Here is a 20,085-nt window from a genome sequence, read left to right as displayed (position 1 = left end):
CTTACTATTATTCAACCATGCTGGTCATTTATGAACATTTGAACATCTTGGCCACGTTCTGTTATAATCTCCACCCGGGCCAGAAGAGGACTGGCCACCCCACATATGCTGGAGGACCTGAGCCCTAGGACCGTGCCCCAGGACTACCTGACATGATGGCTCCTTGCTGTCCCCAGTCCACCTGACTGTGCTGCTGCTCCAGTTTCAACTGTTCTGCCTTATTATTCGACCATGCTGGTCATTTATGAACATTTGAACATCTTGGTCATGTTCTGTTATAATCTCTACCCGGCACAGCCAGAAGAGGACTGGCCACCCCACATAGCCCGGTTCCTCTCTAGGTTTCTTCCTAGGTTTTGGCCTTTCTAGGGAGTTTTTCCTAGCCACCGTGCTTTTACACCTGCATTGTTTGCTGTTTGGGGTTTTAGGCTGGGTTTCTGTACAGCACTTTGAGATATCAGCTGATGTACGAAGGGCTATATAAATAAATTTGATTTGATTTGATTTAGTGGAGGAAGAAGTCAGGCGCAGGAAGCAGAGAGTTCAGGGTGTAGTGGAGGAAGAAGTCAGGCGCAGGAAGCAGAGAGTTCAGGGTGTAGTGGAGGAAGAAGTCAGGCGCAGGAAGCAGAGAGTTCAGGGTAGCGCTACTTTTAATGCACCACAACGGTGAAACGACGCCAACCCAAACAAATGCCCTAAACACGGGGAACTTAAAACAGTCCAGCAAAATACAAACACACGGACAACCATGACCTACAGCCGTGTACACTTAAAATAATCCCGCACAACCAGCAGGCGGGCGGGCTGGCTGGTAAATAAAGCCCAACCAATTAGCCTAAACTAAACACAGGTGCAACTAATAAACAGAAAAGGGGGAAAAGGGATCAGTGGCAGCTAGTAGACCGGTGATGAGGACTGCCGAGCGCCACCCGAACAGGAAGGGGAGCCACCTTCGGTAGGAGTCGTGACACTAATGATTGCTTTGCAATGCTTGCAATTAGCCACTGATTCTTTCCAAAACACTCATTGTTGAATTTGCGATTTCCAACTTGTTGTGTAATGTTTATGTCCAATGGCCGATGAGTACCAATACGTTTTATCTATATTTCTCTTAATTATTTATCTTCATATGATAAGGATTTAAAAGGATTTTCCAGTAGATTGTTGACTTGATTCATGATGATGACTGCTACCTAAGATTTTGAAAGTATGATGTTGACATGATCAGTACAATCAAAGCTACTGTAGATATAACGTGATTGGATGTCATTTTATCTGTGGCCAATGACTTTGAGCCTTCTTGGATGGGCACCTCTAATGTAACTCTGGCAGCACCCAAAGGGCTTGAATTTTCGAGCTCTACCCTTAGAGTTGGCAGTGACGTAGTGTCCCAAAGAGTGACAGAACACTGAGCCAATCATGGCTCAACGCTCTGTATTTTCTGCTGACTTGCCCCACCACCACAGAAAGCACTGAGCTAGGCTGAAACACCTGCATTTTGGAGCTGCCTTACTAAATTCAACTCCCACTCAAAAAACATCAAATATCCCGGTGAGTGGCCAAAATATAGGAATGGATCTTTATGGGATATGTTAGTGCAGGCTGGGCAACATCAGGATAAGGAGGGGACTTTCCCAAGAGTTTAGGGGCAACTCAAGTTCTGTGGCCCACTACAATAGGAGGATGGCAAACGGAGAGAGAGTGGAGAGACCAAGGCTTGTCTATTCCATGCAAAACGATGTAGTCTTCTGTTTTTGCTGCAAATGTTTTTCACACGAGTGTAGATCTGTGCTGATCAGGGATGTAACCAGGGACTGGAAGAATCTGTGCCATCTCCTCAGCTCGCATGATAAGTCGCATGACCACCTAGATGGTTTCCAGAGGTGGAAGGAGCTGGAGATCAGGCTGGTGTCCAAGCAAACAGATGATTTGATGTCAGGGCCATGGATAGCTCCCGAGAGAAAACATTGCTGACTGCAATGCAGCAGCACATTAGAGGAAAGAGGCAACTCTAGGTGGAGACGAAGTAAATAAATTGTTGAAACTGATGATGGACCATGGACAACCAAATTCGATATGTAAATAAACTAAATTCGTTAAGGCTGGGTCATTGACATAAAGCTTATTTTACGAAAGCAGTTGTTACCAAAGCTCAATTTAACTTACTCTGTTTTACAGTTCTACAGAAATATTAAAATATATGTTAAATATGTTATATAAAAGTGTTATTTGTATTGTAATTGTAACAATTATGGGCTCGTGCCATGTGTGATAACAGGTGGGATATTATTAATAAGAAACTGGTTTTCCTGCTATAGGTAGTAGGTTGCACAGTGATAGCAACATGGTAATTCTCCGATGCAGGTGTTAAATGTAATTGGGGCTTATTTCTTAAACTTAAAAAAAAACAAGTGTTAAACCCACCTGTTTGACACAATTATCCTCCGTGTCTGGGAAGGGCTTGGTGTGTTTGACTTAAACCAGGGCTCAAATTTAGTGAGGGTACCAGGTACCCATTGTTAAAGAAGAGGGAAAAAAGGATATCTATTGTTGGCTTTATATTTTTAAATAAATACATAAAACGTGTCCAGATTATATCAAGAGTTCTATAACAATGCTTAACACTGCGATGTCTTATGGTAGAAACAAGGTCTAAAAGGCCCACGAAAGACGTGAATCCGATGCATATGGGGATATATTGATTCCTCTCCATGACAATCTAAAGCTAAACTGCAGCCTATAATATTCGAGGAGATAAAAAATGTTTTTGCTTTGCTAATTCAGCTTTTCTCTTTCTGAAAAGAGAAGATGTTTGTTTAAACCCAGGCAGCGTTTAGGGAAGCACCTCTGTTTGTGGGTTATACAATGGACGAGTAGCCAGCAGTTGAAGCTTTCTGCATCAGTAGAGCCTCTGTCTGGGTGGAAGGTAACTTTTGAAAGTGCCATGCTTAGATTCATAAGGATGTCTGAGATGTAATTATTTTTGTCTCCCCTAGAGTGGCAGAACTTCCAGGGCATTTGTGATTTTATCAATGTAATTAGTTTGGAAATATTAGGCTATGTTATTGACATTGAACTGATTATTTAGCCTACTAACTAGATGTGTTAAAAATTCGGGCAATTGTTGTTGCCATCCTGTACCTGTTCCTCAGGTGTGATGTTCGGATGTACCGATCCTGTGCAGGTGTTGTTACACTTGGTCTGCCACTGCGAGGACGATCAGCGGTCTGTCCTGTCTCCCTGTAGCCTGTCTTAGGCGTCTCACAGTGCGGATATTGCAATGTATTTCCCTGGCCACATCTGCAGTCCTCATGCCTTCTTGCAGCATGCCCAAGGCATGTTCAGGCTGATGAGCAGGGACCCTGGGCATCTTTCTTTTGGTGTTTTTCAGAATCAATGGAAAGGCCTCTTTAGTGTCCTAAGTTTTCATAACTGTGACCTTAATTGCCTACCATCTGTAAGCTGTTACCTTTCCACAGGTGCATGTTCATTAATTGTTTATGGATAATTGAACAAGCATGGGAAACAGTGGTTAAACCCTTTACAATGAAGATCTGTGAAATTATTTGGATTTTTACAAATGATCTTTGAAAGACAGGGTCCTGAAAAAGGGACGTTTATTTTGTTGCTGAGTTTATTATGTTCTCTTCCTCCGACTTTTAGCTTAGAACATTTTTTGGGGTGGCAGATTTTTGTCTCGCTTAAGGCGGCAGAAAGTCGAACACTGGCCCTGGTGGTCACGATACAACCTGGCCACACACAGACTCTAGATCAGTTTAGATTAATTTATTTTACAGGAGCTGTAGTTCATAAACTGACCCAGCGAGTTGCAGTGAACTGCGCATCTGCTATCAGAAACCAAAAGCGTTTAAAGCAACCGGACTGCAGTTGTGGGTGAGAGCCAAGCAAATAGAGCTAGCAAGGCAACAACAATTTATTCGTCGCTTTGTGAAATATGATTAGACGACTTGTTACAATGATGAAAAGCGTGGATATGCGTCTCCTCTTGTTGTGATTTATGATATAAACGAGTTAAATGCTTGCAAGCCCAGCTAGGAGACGTACTAGCTAACATTAGCTGAACGTGGAGACCGGACAATCCATCGTTCGTTTGCTAGCTAACGTTAACTTACATGGCTAGCTCGCTAAGTTAGCTTTACAAATTGGTGAAACGAGTTGATTGTTGTTACTACGTTACAGTTGATTATATTTCACAGGACCTATTCTCTTTCATTGCGCAGCAATTGTATTTTGTTTTCGTCTCGTGCTGTTTGTTGCCTGTTGCAGCTGCAAGTGAAAGACGGTCATGTAACTGGATGCCGGTAAGAGAAACAATGTTACGAGTGTATCACTCGAAATTATACAATTGTTGTAAATTATATTATTTGTTTCAGTGATGCTCGTGAGTGAGACTTTGTATCAAGCGTTGGACAGCTTCTGAACAAATAACATGATTAGCTAGCTAGTTTATAATTCACTTGCATGAATCTATCTTATTTCGTGGATTTAAAAACACTTTTTCAAACACTATTTGGAAAGGCACATTTTCTATGTGACCTCAGCTTACTGCATGAAGAATTCGCTGATGTCAAGTAGTGCCATTTTTAAAATTGTAAATCAGCAGACGCTGTTCATGTTCTGGCAATTTGTCAATTAACTGTCTTCCAATTTACTGATTTAAAGTAAGCCGTAGTACCTAGCCGTTTTTAATGAAGACGTTAATAATAGGTATATTGATGTTTGAAGTCATGTTGTGATCTAGTGGAGTGTTTACACAAGCACTGTGGTTGTGTATGCCTGCTTACCCGTTTGTTCCTTCAAAGTGACTAGCCTGATAATCTAACTATGCAGCCTAGACATAACAGCACGTTCCTCTAAGACAAATGTCTTATTTTAAGCTAAATTTGTTGATGCAGATTGTATTTGAAGAGTCAATGTAGCCATGGAAATATGTTTTTATACAGTGGAACATCCAGTTCTGCCAAGCTTTGCTGTGTCAGCTGCAGTTTGGGCTACATTCCTGTAAGTGCGTGCCATTTCAACAGCCTGTGTCAAATCCGAGTGAATGGTACATGAAGATGGTGTGTCCTTGCATACAGCCGGCTCTGTATTCAGTTACCTTTGGTGAGACGTTGTGGGAGAGGCTCTACTTTGTAACTCAATCTGTGGTCTGTCCAGTCGCCTAGTAGCCTCGTCTACCTAGAATCTTCCATGATGTTCGGTTAGTCTGTGTTGTTGGGTTGTGTGTTGACAACTTGGCAATTTGCTGACAGTCTGGATAATGGGACATGGTTTGGTTAGCAGGCATCAAGGTAACTTTCGTTGTGGTTGCGAAGCCAGCCTGTTTACAGTGAAGCTTGGATCATCCACTTTACGAATAGGACCAGATGATGTTGGATAACAAACATCTCTATGAGCGTTTAAACTCAGGAAAAGGCATACCTTATCTTTGTTTGCAGTCAGTGGAACCCTAGACGGATCCACAACACTTTCCTTGCATAGTCTGTTAAGTCAAACCAGAGCTTTTAACATTGTCAATGTTCTGTTTTCGTAGCTACGTTAGCGATAGGCCCATAGCGCTAGTCTTTAGTGTTCTTTTGCTACCAAGCTGATACTTTTAGGCCAACGTGATATTATCAGTCACATTACCAGGCAAGAGGTTTAGGCTGAATCTGTCATGGGTGTCATAGTGTGGATGTTTCCCTTCTCATATCCAAAGTATCTGGGATATTTGATGTCAGTTCCCATAAAACATAGTCATCTGGAACATGACTGAATCCCTGCCACGTCAGCTACACCCTCTCCTAACCAGTTACTGCCACTCCTAGCGAGGGCCAGGAATCTACACCCTCTCCTAGCGAGGGCCAGGAATCTACACCCTCTCCTAGCGAGGGCCGGGAATCTACACCCTCTCCTAGCGAGGGCCGGGCATCTACACCCTCTCCCAGCGAGGGCCGGGCATCTACACCCTCTCCCAGCGAGGGCCGGGCATCTACACCCTCTCCCAGCGAGGGCCGGGCATCTACACCCTCTCCCAGCGAGGGCCGGGCATCTACACCCTCTCCCAGCGAGGGCCGGGCATCTACACCCTCTCCCAGCGAGGGCCGGGCATCTACACCCTCTCCCAGCGAGGGCCGGGCATCTACACCCTCTCCCAGCGAGGGCCGGGCATCTACACCCTCTCCCAGCGAGGGCCGGGCATCTACACCCTCTCCCAGCGAGGGCCGGGCATCTACACCCTCTCCCAGCGAGGGCCGGGCATCTACACCCTCTCCCAGCGAGGGCCGGGCATCTACACCCTCTCCCAGCGAGGGCCGGGCATCTACACCCTCTCCCAGCGAGGGCCGGGCATCTACACCCTCTCCCAGCGAGGGCCGGGCATCTACACCCTCTCCCAGCGAGGGCCGGGCATCTACACCCTCTCCCAGCGAGGGCCGGGCATCTACACCCTCTCCCAGCGAGGGCCGGGCATCTACACCCTCTCCCAGGCAGGGCCGGGCATCTACACCTTCTCCCAGGCAGGGCCGGGCATCTACACCCTCTCTCCCGGCCGGGCATCGACACCCTCTCTCCCGGCCAGGCATCGACACTCTCTCCCGGCCAGGCATCTACACCCTCTCCCGGCCAGGGCCAGGCGTCGACGCCCTCTCCCGGCCAGGGCCAGGCGTCGACGCCCTCTCCCGGCCAGGGCCAGGCGTCGACGCCCTCTCCCGGCCAGGGCCAGGCGTCGACGCCCTCTCCCGGCCAGGGCCAGGCGTCGACGCCCTCTCCCGGCCAGGGCCAGGCGTCGACGCCCTCTCCCGGCCAGGGCCAGGCGTCGCGCCCTCTCCCGGCCAGGGCCAGGCATCTGCGCCCTCTCCCGGCCAGGGCCAGGCATCTGCGCCCTCTCCCGGCCAGGCCAGGCGTCTGCGCCCTCTCCCCGGCCAGGCCAGGCGTCTGCGCCCTCTCTCCCGGCCAGGCCAGGCGTCTGCGCCCTCTCCCGGCCAGGGCATCTGCGCCCTCTCCCGGCCAGGGCCAGGCGTCGCGCCCTCTCCCGGCCAGGGCCAGGCGTCTGCGCCCTCTCCCGGCCAGGGCCAGGCGTCTGCGCCCTCTCCCGGCCAGGGCCAGGCATCGGCGCCCTCTCTCCCGGCCAGGGCCAGGCGTCGGCGCCCTCTCCCGGCCAGGGCCAGGCGTCGGCGCCCTCTCTCCCAGGCCAGGCGTCGGCGCCCTCTCTCCCGGCCAGGGCCAGGCGTCGGCGCCCTCTCCCGGCCAGGGCCAGGCGTCGGCGCCCTCTCCCGGCCAGGGCCAGGCGTCGGCGCCCTCTCCCGGCCAGGGCCAGGCGTCGGCGCCCTCTCCCGGCCAGGGCCAGGCGTCGGCGCCCTCTCCCGGCCAGGGCCTGGCGTCGGCGCCCTCTCCCGGCCAGGGCCAGGCAGCTTCCTCTCCTCTCTTAAATGCCTGCCACGTCAGCTACACCCTCTTCTGGCCAGACCCAGGCAGGCAGGCCCAGACTGCTACCTAATGGAAAAGTGTGTGGGAGCAGACCTACGGAGGCAGTAACTGAGCTAAGTGTAGCTGACTGTAGCATGTAAGAACGAGGAAACCATCAGCTGACATTACCTCAGATGGCTGCAGCCAGGATGCACTGGCTAATGTTTACACTCTGCTGTAAAACAGAGGGCCAGCTAGTGAGGGTTTTATGGGTAGACTGATGAGCAGTGAGGTAAAAAGTGTTCTCCGCATCGTAACATAAGACATTATATTGCTGAACAAACAGAGGGATGTTTTTATGTGGGCTGGGCTCGTCAGTTGGTGACTTCGCTGTTTGAACAGCAGAACGACAAGGGTTTTGTGCAGAGGAAAATAACAATATTCAGACCTTAAGTCGTGTTCATCAATGTGTAAAACATCAGTTTGTGTTGTCTCTATCAGGAGGTTTAGTTTTTTAGTTTAGTTTAGTTTATTTTATTTTTACAGGGACAGTGCACATTAATCAACGTTTCAGTAAAAGTGCCGGTTTTAGCCAGCCGGCTAATTTTCAACCGCAGTCCCTGGGCAGGTTATTAAAAACAATTACAATATAGACAATAGCACCATAGACATAGCAACATAGAACAAAAAGCAGCAAGACAAAATTCATAAAAGCAACAAAGTGTTTCCACACCTCACAAGCTACAGACAACATGGAAAGCGGCAACACACAGCTAGGGACCATGTTCACAAATCTGATTGACCTTTAGCCATGTCTTCAAGCATTTTGTGAAAGTGTGATATGTGGTGCAGTTATCTGTGTCTGATGGCAGTGTATTCCAGACATGGGAAGCTCTCACAGAGAATGCAGATTTACTAAAGGTGCTTTTCCTTAGGGGAACTATACAGTCACCTCTCATGGCAGACCTTGTGGATCTGCTGCCATATGTCTGGGTTTTCTGTTTAAGGTGTTTTAAGTGATCCAGTGACAGCCCTCCGAAAGCAACACCAGACTGCCTGGAAGTGTGAGGAAAGCCCAGCAACACCAGACTGCCTGGAAGTGTGAGGAAAGCCCAGCAACACCAGACTGCCTGGAAGTGTGAGGAAAGCCCAGCAACACCAGACTGCCTGGAAGTGTGAGGAAAGCCCAGCAACACGTAGCCATGTTGGAGGAGGACATGGAAGTGGCCATCAAGGTGGTGGTGGTGGGCAACGGTGCGGTGGGGAAGTCCAGCATGATCCAGCGCTACTGCAAGGGCATCTTCACCAAGGACTACAAGAAGACCATCGGTGTGGACTTCCTGGAGAGACAGCTACTGTAAGGACATTTTCCATTGTTAGTGTGTCTATGCATATTTTACATTAGGAATGGTTGTTTGAAATATGTCTACTATTTGAATAGTATCATGTATTTCAAATATCTGACAAAAATTCATGTGGGTTTTGAAACTTACATTTGAACCTGAGTACTGCTGCGCGCGGGAGAGGCTGGCTCTCTATTGCTGCAGCTGCGGAGGGAACCGTGTGTGAGATGGGAGCGAGCAGACGGAGGGGAAAAGGGGATACCTTGTCAACTGAAGACATTCAACTGAAATGTATCTATCGCATTTAACCCCTCAATCAGAGAGGTGCGTGCGGGTGGCTGCCTTAATCAACATCCACATCATCAGCGCCCAGGTAACAGTGGGTTAACTGCCTTGTCGGGCAGAAAGACCCATTTTTACCTTGTCAGGGATTCGATCCAGCAAGCTTTCAGTTACTGACCCAATGCTCCTACCCACCAGGCTACCTGACGCCCCAAGGGATAGAGAGATGCAGTAGCCACTAGCCAAGGTAACTCATCTACAGCCAAGATGAGCTAACTTGTAGTGGACAGAATGTAATTTATCATCCCATATAACAGTTCCTGTCTTGACTGGAGTAGCATAGAGCAGTGGTTCTCAAACGTTTTAGGGCTAGAGACTCCTTTTTGTGATGGCAAATTAATCAGTACACAACTCAAGTGAGATATAAAATTGCATGCAAGTTTTTTAAACTTGTGCAGTGGCCTGCAGTATTGCCACGGACCCCATGCACTGCCCAAGTCATAGTAAAACTCCTGCTATGCTATGTTTGGAACCCCTGGCCTAGAGAAGCTAGCTAGGCTAATGAAGGCTACATTCTGCACTTTCTTCCTAACCCTATTCAGATAAAACAGCCTACCTGTTGGTTGCTCATTGTAGCCTACTCCTTCTAATTTAACTAACTTCTAATTCTGTAACTTTATTCCATCTTGTGCTGCATTAGTGAAGTCTCACTACACCTGCTACACATTGGGCCTCTTTGCTGTTTTGATTGGCCAACATTTTATTTTTCATTTAACCTTTTTAACTAGGCAAGTCAGTTAAGATCAAATTCTTATTTACAATGACAGCCAAACCCTCCCCTAACCCTGACGGCGCTGGGCCAATTGTGCGCCGCCCTATGGGACTCCCGATTACGGCTGGTTGTGACACAGCCCTGGATCGAATACGGGTCTGTAGTGACGCCTCTAACACTGTGAGGCAGTGCCTTACACCGCTGTGCCACTCGGTTCCCAACAAAAACAACAAGCTACACACGTGAAGGCTACCGGTCGGCTACTGTTTCTCTTATTGGGCGCACGGCATTAGAACCACATGGACAAGTTTGTTTTATTAAATGAACCATTTGAAATGGCCTTGTATCTAACAATGTCACATGGATATTTTAATTGAATTTAGAAAAAGCCTTTTCAGTGTTAAAGTAGACCTATACTTTTTGTTTCTCGCTAAAATGAATAATCACACAAGTGTTAAAATGCTAACATCTCTTAAGATATTCAAATAACCATGCACATCCGGAATATACATACAGTATGTATATTAAGATGCATAAAAATACACAATACTCTTACAGATATGCAGTACAATCTGACGAGGTACATTCAATAGGAGCAATACCCAGAGATCTCAGGGACCGTACTGTGTCCTAAGTGACCACTGAAATCAAAATAAATGCTTTTTGGCTGCACAGATAATCTATTTATTCTCTTAACATGTTATTTTATGAGATCCCTGGCATCTGTCAACTCAAACTGTTAGTTAACTGCATTCTGGCCCAAGAGAGTCCTTAAGGTTTTGACCTAAGGTTAAAAAAACTGCTTCCCAAAACCACAAACTTTCCTTTCTCCACTCTTTTCCTTGTTTTTATGCTTAACAGATGTGAATCCAACTCATAACTCCAATGTAAAGTGTCAGGTATTTCATTCAGATAGTTTTTTATTAATATGGTGTGACAATGGCTTCGGTCACATAAAAAACATTTTTTTATTTTTTATTTAACCTTTTATTTAACTGGGCAAGTCAGTTAAGAACAAATTCTTATTTACAATGATGGCCTACTGGGGAACAGTGGGTTAACTGCCTTGTTCAGGGGCAGAACGACAGATTTTTACCTTGTCAGCTCCGGTTCTGTCCTGCAACATTTCGGTTACTGGCCCAACGCTTTAACCACTAGGCAACCTCGAGTGCCAAAATGTACGAGGAAGCGTGGATACTCTCAGGAAATACCAGAGAAACACTGAAAACATTGTAACTCTAACTGCATTGAATAAAACAGGCAGTATTGTCAGATGAAGGTGCGATCACTGAATGCTTGAAGCATTATTTTTATAAAACAGTAAAGGTGTGGAGGATATTTCACTCTCAAAAGACTATCGCTCCTGTAACGTATAGCGCAGAACTGTTGAGTGAATAGTTTGATATGATAGCCAAGTAGAATTGTATACATTTGATACTGCTCTGTCTATACATTGAGAAACTCACAATACCAAGTATTGAATTTGTCTTTTTTTCCCCCAGAGTGAATGATGAAGATGTGAGATTGATGTTGTGGGACACGGCAGGGCAGGAAGAGTTTGACGCCATCACCAAGGCCTACTACCGCGGTAAGACTCCTCCCTCCCTGGGAAGGACATGATCGTCCTCCACTGGGTCTGCCAGAAAAGACAGCTTCTCACTTTTCAACTTTATTTATTATTATTTTTCAGTATGGATTCAGCTGTGGAACTACACCAAGATGACCTCACAGGGAACAATTCAACTAGCATTATGTCCATATTGTATTTCTGTTATTGTATGGCCCAGGCAGCTACACCCTCTCCTAACACATGAAATACAAACTGGGGTGTTATGGAATTTGAACAATACAAATGTTTTTTAAAAACACATTACAAAATCAGTTTTGATTTGAAAGCTTATGTACACCAAAATAACTGAGGGCTGTGAGGATCCAGCATTTCTTAGCATTGTGGTGACAGCTGGCCTGTATGTTTAGGTTTATTTGATACCCATTAGCAGTTCCACATGCAGCAGCTACTCTTTCTGGGGTCCACACAAAACATAAAATGGCCTAAATGACAGAGTACAGAACAGTTGTTGACAATAGATCATTCTTATTTTATTTGTATTTAATATTATCTTATGTTCTTGTCAAGACATCAAAAATATTTACACACTTCCTATAATTATATACGGTACAGTTAATTTAGAGCTTTAGAAGAGAAGAGGCGCTGTGATAAAATATGTTTTTTGTAATCAGTATTAAAAAAAAAGGCTAAACTCACATTTTTTTGTCTGAGTAACCTCTGGTGGCAGAGCATTCCACAATGACATGGCTCTATACATTACTGAGCCACGCTTTATGTGTTCTAGGTGCCCAGGCGTGTGTACTGGTCTTCTCCACCACCGACAGGGAATCGTTTGAGGCCATCGGCAGCTGGTGGGAGAAGGTGGAGATAGAGGTGGGAGACATCCCCACTGTCCTGGTGCAGAACAAGATTGACCTTCTGGATGATACAGTGATCAAAAAGTACCACTTCTATAGACTAATTTTCCTCCTTGAACATGGTCTGTTATGATATATTGATGAATAATAATTTCTAGATGCATGGCTAGGATAACAAACATTAGACATGATGAAGCATGGCAGAATTGATCAGTAACCCTGGCTCTTTTTCTTCTGGTACTGTAGTGAGGAGGCAGAAGGTCTGGCCAAGAAGCTCAAGTTAAGGTTTTACCGAACCTCCGTAAAGGAGGACCTCAATGTCAATGAAGGTGAGTCAATGAAAACATGTATAAATGACCATTTAAAGAACTTATGTTAGGAAGAATGTAATGGGAATGATAACAAAATAAAAAATAAATTATTCTTTTCAGTTTTTAAATACCTAGCAGATAAGTATCTGCAGCGACTGAAGCGACAAACAGCAGAAGAGCCTGAGGTAGTCCATACAACTAGCAATAAAATTGGTAAGCATCCTGATAACCATGTCAGTCACGTCTCCAGTAAGTACAGACCTTTGGGACTGGATTGTACAGTGCCACAGAGATATTTGTCTTGTACTGCAAGCTCTGCAAAGATAGTTTGCATTTATGATCTTCCCCATTTTTATCTTCACTATACATTTCTCATTTGTCAATTACATTCGGTAACATGACAACAACATTCATGCAACATTTGAGGTTCATACAACAAGGCCTAAAAAAGTTTAAGTAAGAAATCTGTCTCTCGGCTCTAGTTTAATAAACCTTACGCAAATGATAAGTCTTCTCGCAGCACTTTCGAGTTGTGGGTGTGATATTTATTATATTTTCACAGCAGGAATCATGAGCGCTATAGCTGACGGTGGTGCGAAAGGCCCTGTTTTGATGAATAAATAAGTTCTAGGTGTGACGCGGGCTTGACCACTCACTGGCCAGTCGGCGTTCTACATGGTGTGACGCGGGCTTGACCACTCACTGGCCAGTCGGCGTTCTACATGGTGTGACGCGGGCTTGACCACTCACTGGCCAGTCGGCGTTCTACATGGTGTGACGCGGGCTTGACCACTCACTGGCCAGTCGGCGTTCTAATAATAATAATAATATATGCCATTTAGCAGACGCTTTTATCCAAAGCGACTTACAGTCATGTGTGCATACATTCTATGTATGGGTGGTCCCGGGGATCGAACCCACTACCCTGGCGTTACAAGCGCCATGCTCTACCAACTGAGCTACAGAAGGTTCTACATGGTGTGACGCGGGCTTGACCATTCACTGGCCAATCGGCGTTCTACATGGTGTGACGCGGGCTTGACCACTCACTGGCCAATCGGCGTTCTACATGGTGTGACGCGGGCTTGACCACTCACTGGCCAATCGGCGTTCTACATGGTGTGACGCGGGCTTGACCACTCACTGGCCAATCGGCGTTCTACATGGTGTGACGCGGGCTTGACCACTCACTGGCCAATCGGCGTTCTACATGGTGTGACGCGGGCTTGACCACTCACTGGCCAATCGGCGTTCTACATGGTGTGACGCGGGCTTGACCACTCACTGGCCAATCGGCGTTCTACATGGTGTGACGCGGGCTTGACCACTCACTGGCCAATCGGCGTTCTACATGGTGTGACGCGGGCTTGACCACTCACTGGCCAATCGGCGTTCTACATGGTGTGACGCGGGCTTGACCACTCACTGGCCAATCGGCGTTCTACATGGTGTGACGCGGGCTTGACCACTCACTGGCCAATCGGCGTTCTACATGGCTTAATAGTGCACCAAGTTGTGTAGGCTATTGACTGTCTTTGCGTTATCAACTCCAATTCGGCTGGAAGGCACAGAATATTCCCATCCTAGTCCGTTGTGGATTGACACCATGCATTAAATAGCATACAGTAACGAATAATAGCAAAATTAGAATGCATCCAGTTTTGCTAAATATGTTTGGCGTGTTTGCTGTCCAAATTGTTGTAGTTGGCTTCAACATGAAGGCCTAAATGTTTCTGCATCAGTAAAGACGATGTGTTTTATATAGACATGTAAAGTGCATATTTGGACTCACGGGTGTGTGGTTTGCTTGAATGACATCAAAGCGGTATTCATTATAATTCTCATTTTCTTAGATTTCAGGACGCGTGCATAGAAGTCCAAGGGATTTCATAAGAGTGCTCTGATAACTTTCTTTTGTATCAGCATTGAGTCATGAACGTTGTAACACGTCTTAACGTCTCTACCCTAACAGGAGTTTTCAACACCACAAGTAGTAACTTATCTAGTCAGAACTCCAGCAACGGCCGAGAAGTCATCAGCTTGCGACCCAACAAACAGAGGACAAAGAAAAGCAAAAACCCCTTTGGTAGCTGCAGCCTTCTTTAGAATCAATGCATTCCCTACAATAATATACGATTTCACTGCCGTGTGAGTGTAAGAGTCTATACATTTATATTTGAGCATAACCTAGGTGTAGGTCTTAGTTTGACCCCTCTTTTGTTGCTGAGAATTTCCCTGCAAATGACCTTCATGATGGACATAAATTCACAAGAAATCTGCACGTATAACATATTAACAGTATTGCACTTCATGTAGCCTAATTTTGGCCAGCAAATAGTCTAAACCACAGAACAAGCAACACTAAACGTTCAAATCCTGTTGCTGCAGGATTATTTTTGCTCTGACAATATTGGTCAAATGAAGATCCGACATCTGTAAATCTAATATGCACCTGAGTATTGTGAATACCATGCCTTTGAGCATCTTTACAGATCAAGTGCAGCCTTTGTTTCTCATGGATAGATGTATGAAATATAAAGCGACAGTAACAATAGTCGTCCTGTTGGCTGTAATGGGTACTACAATCCAACACAGACTATGTTGTAGCATGAATGTAATGCTTGAAGCAGATCTTTTGAGAAATAGTAGTTGGGCATGACAGGGTTCTCCCATTTACACCCTTCAACATGGTGCAGGGAAGGGTTACATTCTAGTTCACTAACAAGGTGTATTTGTATGTTCATATTGTTATTTTTTATAGATTGCCATTTGTGCACTTGAATCTGTTTGTATTGTAAGAAATATACAGATTACTTTCTACCATATTTGTTCTAAAATATTAATGGAATATGGTTCAATATGCTGAGTGTACAAAACATTAGGAACACCTTCCTAATATTAAGTTTCTCCCCCTTTTGCCCTCAGAAAGTGGTTAAGTTGTCGGGGCATGTACTATACAAGGTGTCCAGAGCATTCCACAGGGATTCTGGCCCATGTTGACTCCAGTGTTTCCCACAGTTGTGTCAAGTTGCCTGAATGTCCTTTGGATGTTGGACCATTCTTGATTAAACACAGGAAACTGTTGAGCATGAAAAACATAGCAGCATTGCAGTTCTTGACACACTCAAACCGGTGCCCTATCAAAGGCACTTAAATATTTTTGTGTCTTGCCCATTCACCTTCTGGATGGCACACATACACAATCCATGTCTCAAGGCTTTAAAAATCCTCCTGTCTCCTCCCCTTCATCTACACTGATTTGAAGTGGATTTAACAAGTGGCATCAATAAAGGATCATAGCTTTCACCTGGTCAGTCTGTCATAAAAATGTTTTGTACACTCTGTGTATATCATGAATAAAGACTAAGGGCTCTATTTTAACAAGGCTAACACAATGGTACGTTTTAATGCTGGCAGTGGCGTTATGGGTTCGGGATGTCATGTTCTTGTTATTTTCACTACCAGAATTATTGGCGCAGTAGCTGGCTGTGGTGTGAAAGCTGGGTTTTGATGAACAAACATGTTGTTGGTGTGTTGAGGTTTGGCCCCTCACCGGCCAATCAGAACGTGCCCCATGACTAAATATGTGGTGGCTTCAAGTTGTGTGTTTACGCTATTTTATGTGTTAAACCAAAAACAATGTTTCTAAATAGGATCGGGTCAGAAGCTTTATCTTACACGGCTTCTCGTTCCATGGCATTGTGTACACGTGGTCTAAATGTCTTTACACACAACATTCTGATGACTATACAAAATACTAGGCTCCTGACATTTGTATCGTTGCCTATGTTTTGAGAATCAGCCTGCAACAATCTACCGTTATGTCATTATAGAAGGACTGAATAGTTCGGAGGAATGTGGCTTTGGTAATCAGACGAGGGGTGTTCTTTGAAAATGGGGATGGATAGCCTACTTGAACAAGCTAAATGCCGGTATGTGAATAATTAAAAAGCATTAAGGCAAACTAATTTCAAAGCACTCTGACTATTTAAAATGGCTTCATTCATACTAATTTTGGCTAATGGCCATTGCATGGGCGGTAAGCTGTTTTTACATTTTAGTCATTTAGCAGATGCTCTTATTCAGAGCGACTTACAGGAGCAATTAGGGTTAAGTGCCTTGCTCAAGGGCACATCGACAGTTTATTTTACCTAGTCGTCTCGGGGATTCAAACCAGCAACCTTTCAGTTACTGGCCCAACACTCTTAACCACTAGGCTACCTGCCACTCCACCTGCTTTTTGAGGGTCTTCAACTAATGTGCGTTTGATGCTTGCACCTTAACACCAGCCAACAATCGAAACCTACGAGATTCAGACATATGTTCATTCTTTTCTGAAATGTATTTTTATATGAATCTTAACAATGAGCTGCTTAACACCTTCGTTAACATAGTGCCAAATAGTTTCAAATGCTTATTTCATTGTAAGAAATTAGCATATTTTAAAGAAAAATTGGAGGCATTTTTCAGTTGAGAATATTGAATTACAGTCGACTAGAAGAGTTTGCTGTTATACGACCAAATACTATTTGAGATTTGCACAATAGGCCCTCTACTTGTGACAAACTTATACAATGTTGTAGACTTATAGGATGGATGAGCCGGTGAAGAGGATTTTGCTACACAGAACATACAAATCAATAATATCCCTCTATCTGGTTAGCGCACACAATTCATGCACAGGTGTTTGTACTGGTCATTGTAACTGGCCAACTGTTTGGTCTAACTTTCATAGGGTACTAGCAATTGAAATTGTTTACATGTTACATTGCTGCATTTAAATATGTGCTTTGTGTTTCTACTGTGGTACAATCAATGGTAACATCTTTAATGTGCTCATATTTGAGTCAATTTATATTTGTTACATTTTATATTTGTTACGTTAATTTCGGGAGAAATAAACACTTGTTTACTAAAATATCCAATTTTTATTTTTAAGTGAAAACAGATCTCAATTAATGGTGTCTTGATTGAGTGTTCTTACGTTATGAACAGAACTACTATCATGCTCTGAGGAGTGCTTTGTAATGGCTTAATTTTCGAGCCTAGTCGTCATGCTTGGATAATGTTCTGTTACCACTCTAACCGATGTTGACTTTTTCTGAGGCAAGACATATTTTTGCTCTCATTTCACTGTAAGACGAACAGGAAATTCTCATTGTCTCTATAACGTCCTATTCATAACTTTTAGTTAACCATTAACACTTCACAAATCAAAATGGCCCCCGTGTTTCTAAGTACATTCCACTGTATTTAAAAAAACAAAAAAAAGTACTGTCTTCAGTAAATGATGCATGCTTGCCTTATGTTAGTTTTTTTTTTTTTTTTTTTTTTCATTTGAAGGAATGTGGAACCACGGTCCAATGCCACAATGCTTTGTCCATGTATGTTTACATCCTCATTCTTAAACATAACTATTTTGTTTTAAAGATGCCTGCTCAGTGAATATTGTAAATCACACTCCGTCCCTTTATAACAGTTGCTGTTTGTAAACATGTGTTATGGTTTGTTTGTCTTCTGAAAATACAATGTTTTATAATGACCAATGAACATATTTATAATTCAGTCAGTTACCATTCTTAGAAAATCTATGGCCAAGTGCTCTTTCACTCAGATGATGTGAGAATCACTGTAATCCATTCTATTGTTACAACGTTATTACATTCAGCAGATGACTTTTTGAAATATGGCATACTGCTTCCACCAACTTTAATGTTTGTACCCAGATGTGCCAGTCTGTTTCTGCTTTCTTGTAAACTCCTTAGCGAGTTGGCATTTATTGTCATGAATCTTGACCTGGAGGCAGCTATGCTGTGGTCACTAGCTAGCAGTCATAAAATCTGATGTTAAACAACCACACTGCTAACCCTAATCTTAAATTACAACCAGGGCAAGATTCATTTAATATATATATTTCACCTTTATTTAACCATTTGCAACTGCAACCTCGCCAAGATAAAGCAAAGCAGTGTGACACAAGACAACAGCACAGAGTTACACATGGAGTAAACAATAAACAAGTCAATGACACAGTAGAAAAAATAAAGTCTATATACAGTGTGTGCAAAAGGCATGAGGAGGTAGGCAATAAATAGACCATAGGAGCGAATAATTACAATATAGCAGATTAACACTGGAGTGATAAATGAGCAGATGATGTGCAAGTAGAGATACTGGTGTGCAAAAGAGCAGAAAAGTAAATAAAACAAAACCAGTATGGGGATGAGGTAGGTAGATTGGGTGGGCTATTTACAGATGGACTATGTACAGCTGCAGCGATCGGTTAACTGCTCAGATAGTTGGTGAGGGAAATAAAAGTCTCTAACTTCAGTGGGTTTTTTTTTTTTTTTTGCAATTCGTTCCAGTCACTGGCAGCAGAGAACTGGAAGGAAAGGCGGCCAAATGAGGTGTTGGTTTTGGGGATGATCAGTGAGATATACCTGCTGGAACGCTACGGGTGGGTGTTATCGTGACCAGTGAACTGAGATCAGGCGGAGATTTACCTAGCATGGACTTATAGATGACCTGGAGCCAGTGGGTCTGGTGACTAATATGTAGAGAGGGCCAGCCGACTAGAGCACACAGGTCGCAGAGGTGGGTGGCATAAGGTGATTTGGTAACAAAATGGATGGCACTGTGATAGACTGCATCCAGTTTGCTGAGTAGAGTGTTGGAAGCTATTTTGTAGAAGTCGAGGATCGGTAGGATAGTCAGTTTTACTAGGGTAAGTTTGGAGGTGTGAGTGAAGGAGGCTTTGTTGCAAAATAGAAAGCCAATTCTAGATTTGATTTTTGGATTGGAGATGTTTATAAGTCTGGAAGGAGAGTTTACAGTCTAGCTAGACACTTAGGTATTTATAGTTGGCCGCATATTCTAGGTTGGAACTTCCAGGGTGGTGATGCTAGTCGGGTGGGCGGGTACGGGCAGCGAACGGTTGAAAAGCATGCATTTGGTTTTACTAGCGTTTACGAGCAGTTGGCCATGGAAGGAGTGTTTGTATGGCATTGAAGCTCGTCATAACCCTAAACGTCAACCTGCAACTCCTGGAATTGTCATGCTAAACATTGTTTGTCAGTATGGAGTAGACAAGGGCACATACATACCTGGGTCCAGGCTACAGACTTTGTGTCACAAAATTTTGACAAAATGTAACACTTAATAGTAGGTGTATATCTCACCTAGTTTGTTAATTTGCATTACTTTGATTTAACAGTTATAAAGTGTCTCAAGGTGTACCACACATTCTTGCACCTGCTCCTTTGTTGACAATCTGTTTTGATGATGGTGATCTATAGCATAAATAAAATATCTATTTTCATTGTTTTCTTCATTGTAATTTCCACTTTATTCAAAGCTGATAGATTCACATAAAAATGTACTTTCTCGCTTTCAATGACATTCAGCTGATTAAGGTAAGTGTTACAAAGCATCTATAACCGTATGTCATTCTTTATAAAGGGTCCATGGTAATGGGCAGGATTTAGTCATCGTTATGACTTTTTGACTGTTAGAGTATAGTATTTGTCATCGTCACTAAGGTCAC

The 20,085-nt window shown here is 44.2% G+C and overlaps 2 protein-coding genes across 4 annotated transcripts; both read left to right on the top strand.

The window, feature by feature from the left end:
* Positions 1–861: 861 nt before the first annotated feature.
* Positions 862–19,865, top strand: rab23 (RAB23, member RAS oncogene family). Of its 3 annotated transcripts, none has more exons than XM_052477894.1 (8): positions 3,536–3,894; positions 4,288–4,322; positions 8,415–8,764; positions 11,307–11,392; positions 12,159–12,315; positions 12,478–12,560; positions 12,663–12,755; positions 14,515–19,865. In XM_052477894.1, the coding sequence occupies exons 3-8, from the start codon at positions 8,610–8,612 to the stop codon at positions 14,646–14,648; spliced, it is 708 nt and encodes a 235-aa protein (XP_052333854.1). In that variant the 5' UTR covers positions 3,536–3,894; positions 4,288–4,322; positions 8,415–8,609; the 3' UTR covers positions 14,649–19,865. The 3 variants fall into 3 exon arrangements, with proteins under 3 accessions (XP_035656921.1, XP_052333854.1, XP_052333853.1); XM_052477893.1 differs by having other exon boundaries at positions 4,242–4,322; XM_035801028.2 differs by lacking the exons at positions 3,536–3,894; positions 4,288–4,322 and adding an exon at positions 862–955.
* Positions 4,317–7,498, top strand: LOC127911394 (spidroin-2-like). Its single transcript, XM_052477884.1, has 3 exons — positions 4,317–4,322; positions 5,919–6,518; positions 6,629–7,498. Exons 1-3 carry the CDS (start codon positions 4,317–4,319, stop codon positions 7,496–7,498), a joined length of 1,476 nt encoding a protein of 491 aa, XP_052333844.1.
* Positions 19,866–20,085: the final 220 nt, after the last annotated feature.

The sequence above is a fragment of the Oncorhynchus keta genome, chromosome 24, assembly GCF_023373465.1.
Source record: "Oncorhynchus keta strain PuntledgeMale-10-30-2019 chromosome 24, Oket_V2, whole genome shotgun sequence".
Lineage (NCBI taxonomy): Eukaryota > Metazoa > Chordata > Actinopteri > Salmoniformes > Salmonidae > Oncorhynchus > Oncorhynchus keta.
The sequence above is the reverse complement of the archived record's forward strand: the minus strand, read 5'-3'. Positions and strand labels throughout refer to the sequence as shown.

Coding starts and splice junctions, on each gene's coding strand:
- LOC127911394 (XM_052477884.1), top strand. Junction 6,519..6,628: donor GCATCTACACCTTCTCCCAG/GCAGGGCCGGGC, acceptor TCTCCCGGCCAG/GGCCAGGCGTCGACGCCCTC.
- rab23 (XM_035801028.2), top strand. CDS start 8,610: ATGTTGGAGGAGGACATGGAAGTGGCCATCAAGGTGGTGGTGGTGGGC. Junction 8,765..11,306: donor TTCCTGGAGAGACAGCTACT/GTAAGGACATTT, acceptor TTTTTCCCCCAG/AGTGAATGATGAAGATGTGA. Junction 11,393..12,158: donor CACCAAGGCCTACTACCGCG/GTAAGACTCCTC, acceptor TATGTGTTCTAG/GTGCCCAGGCGTGTGTACTG.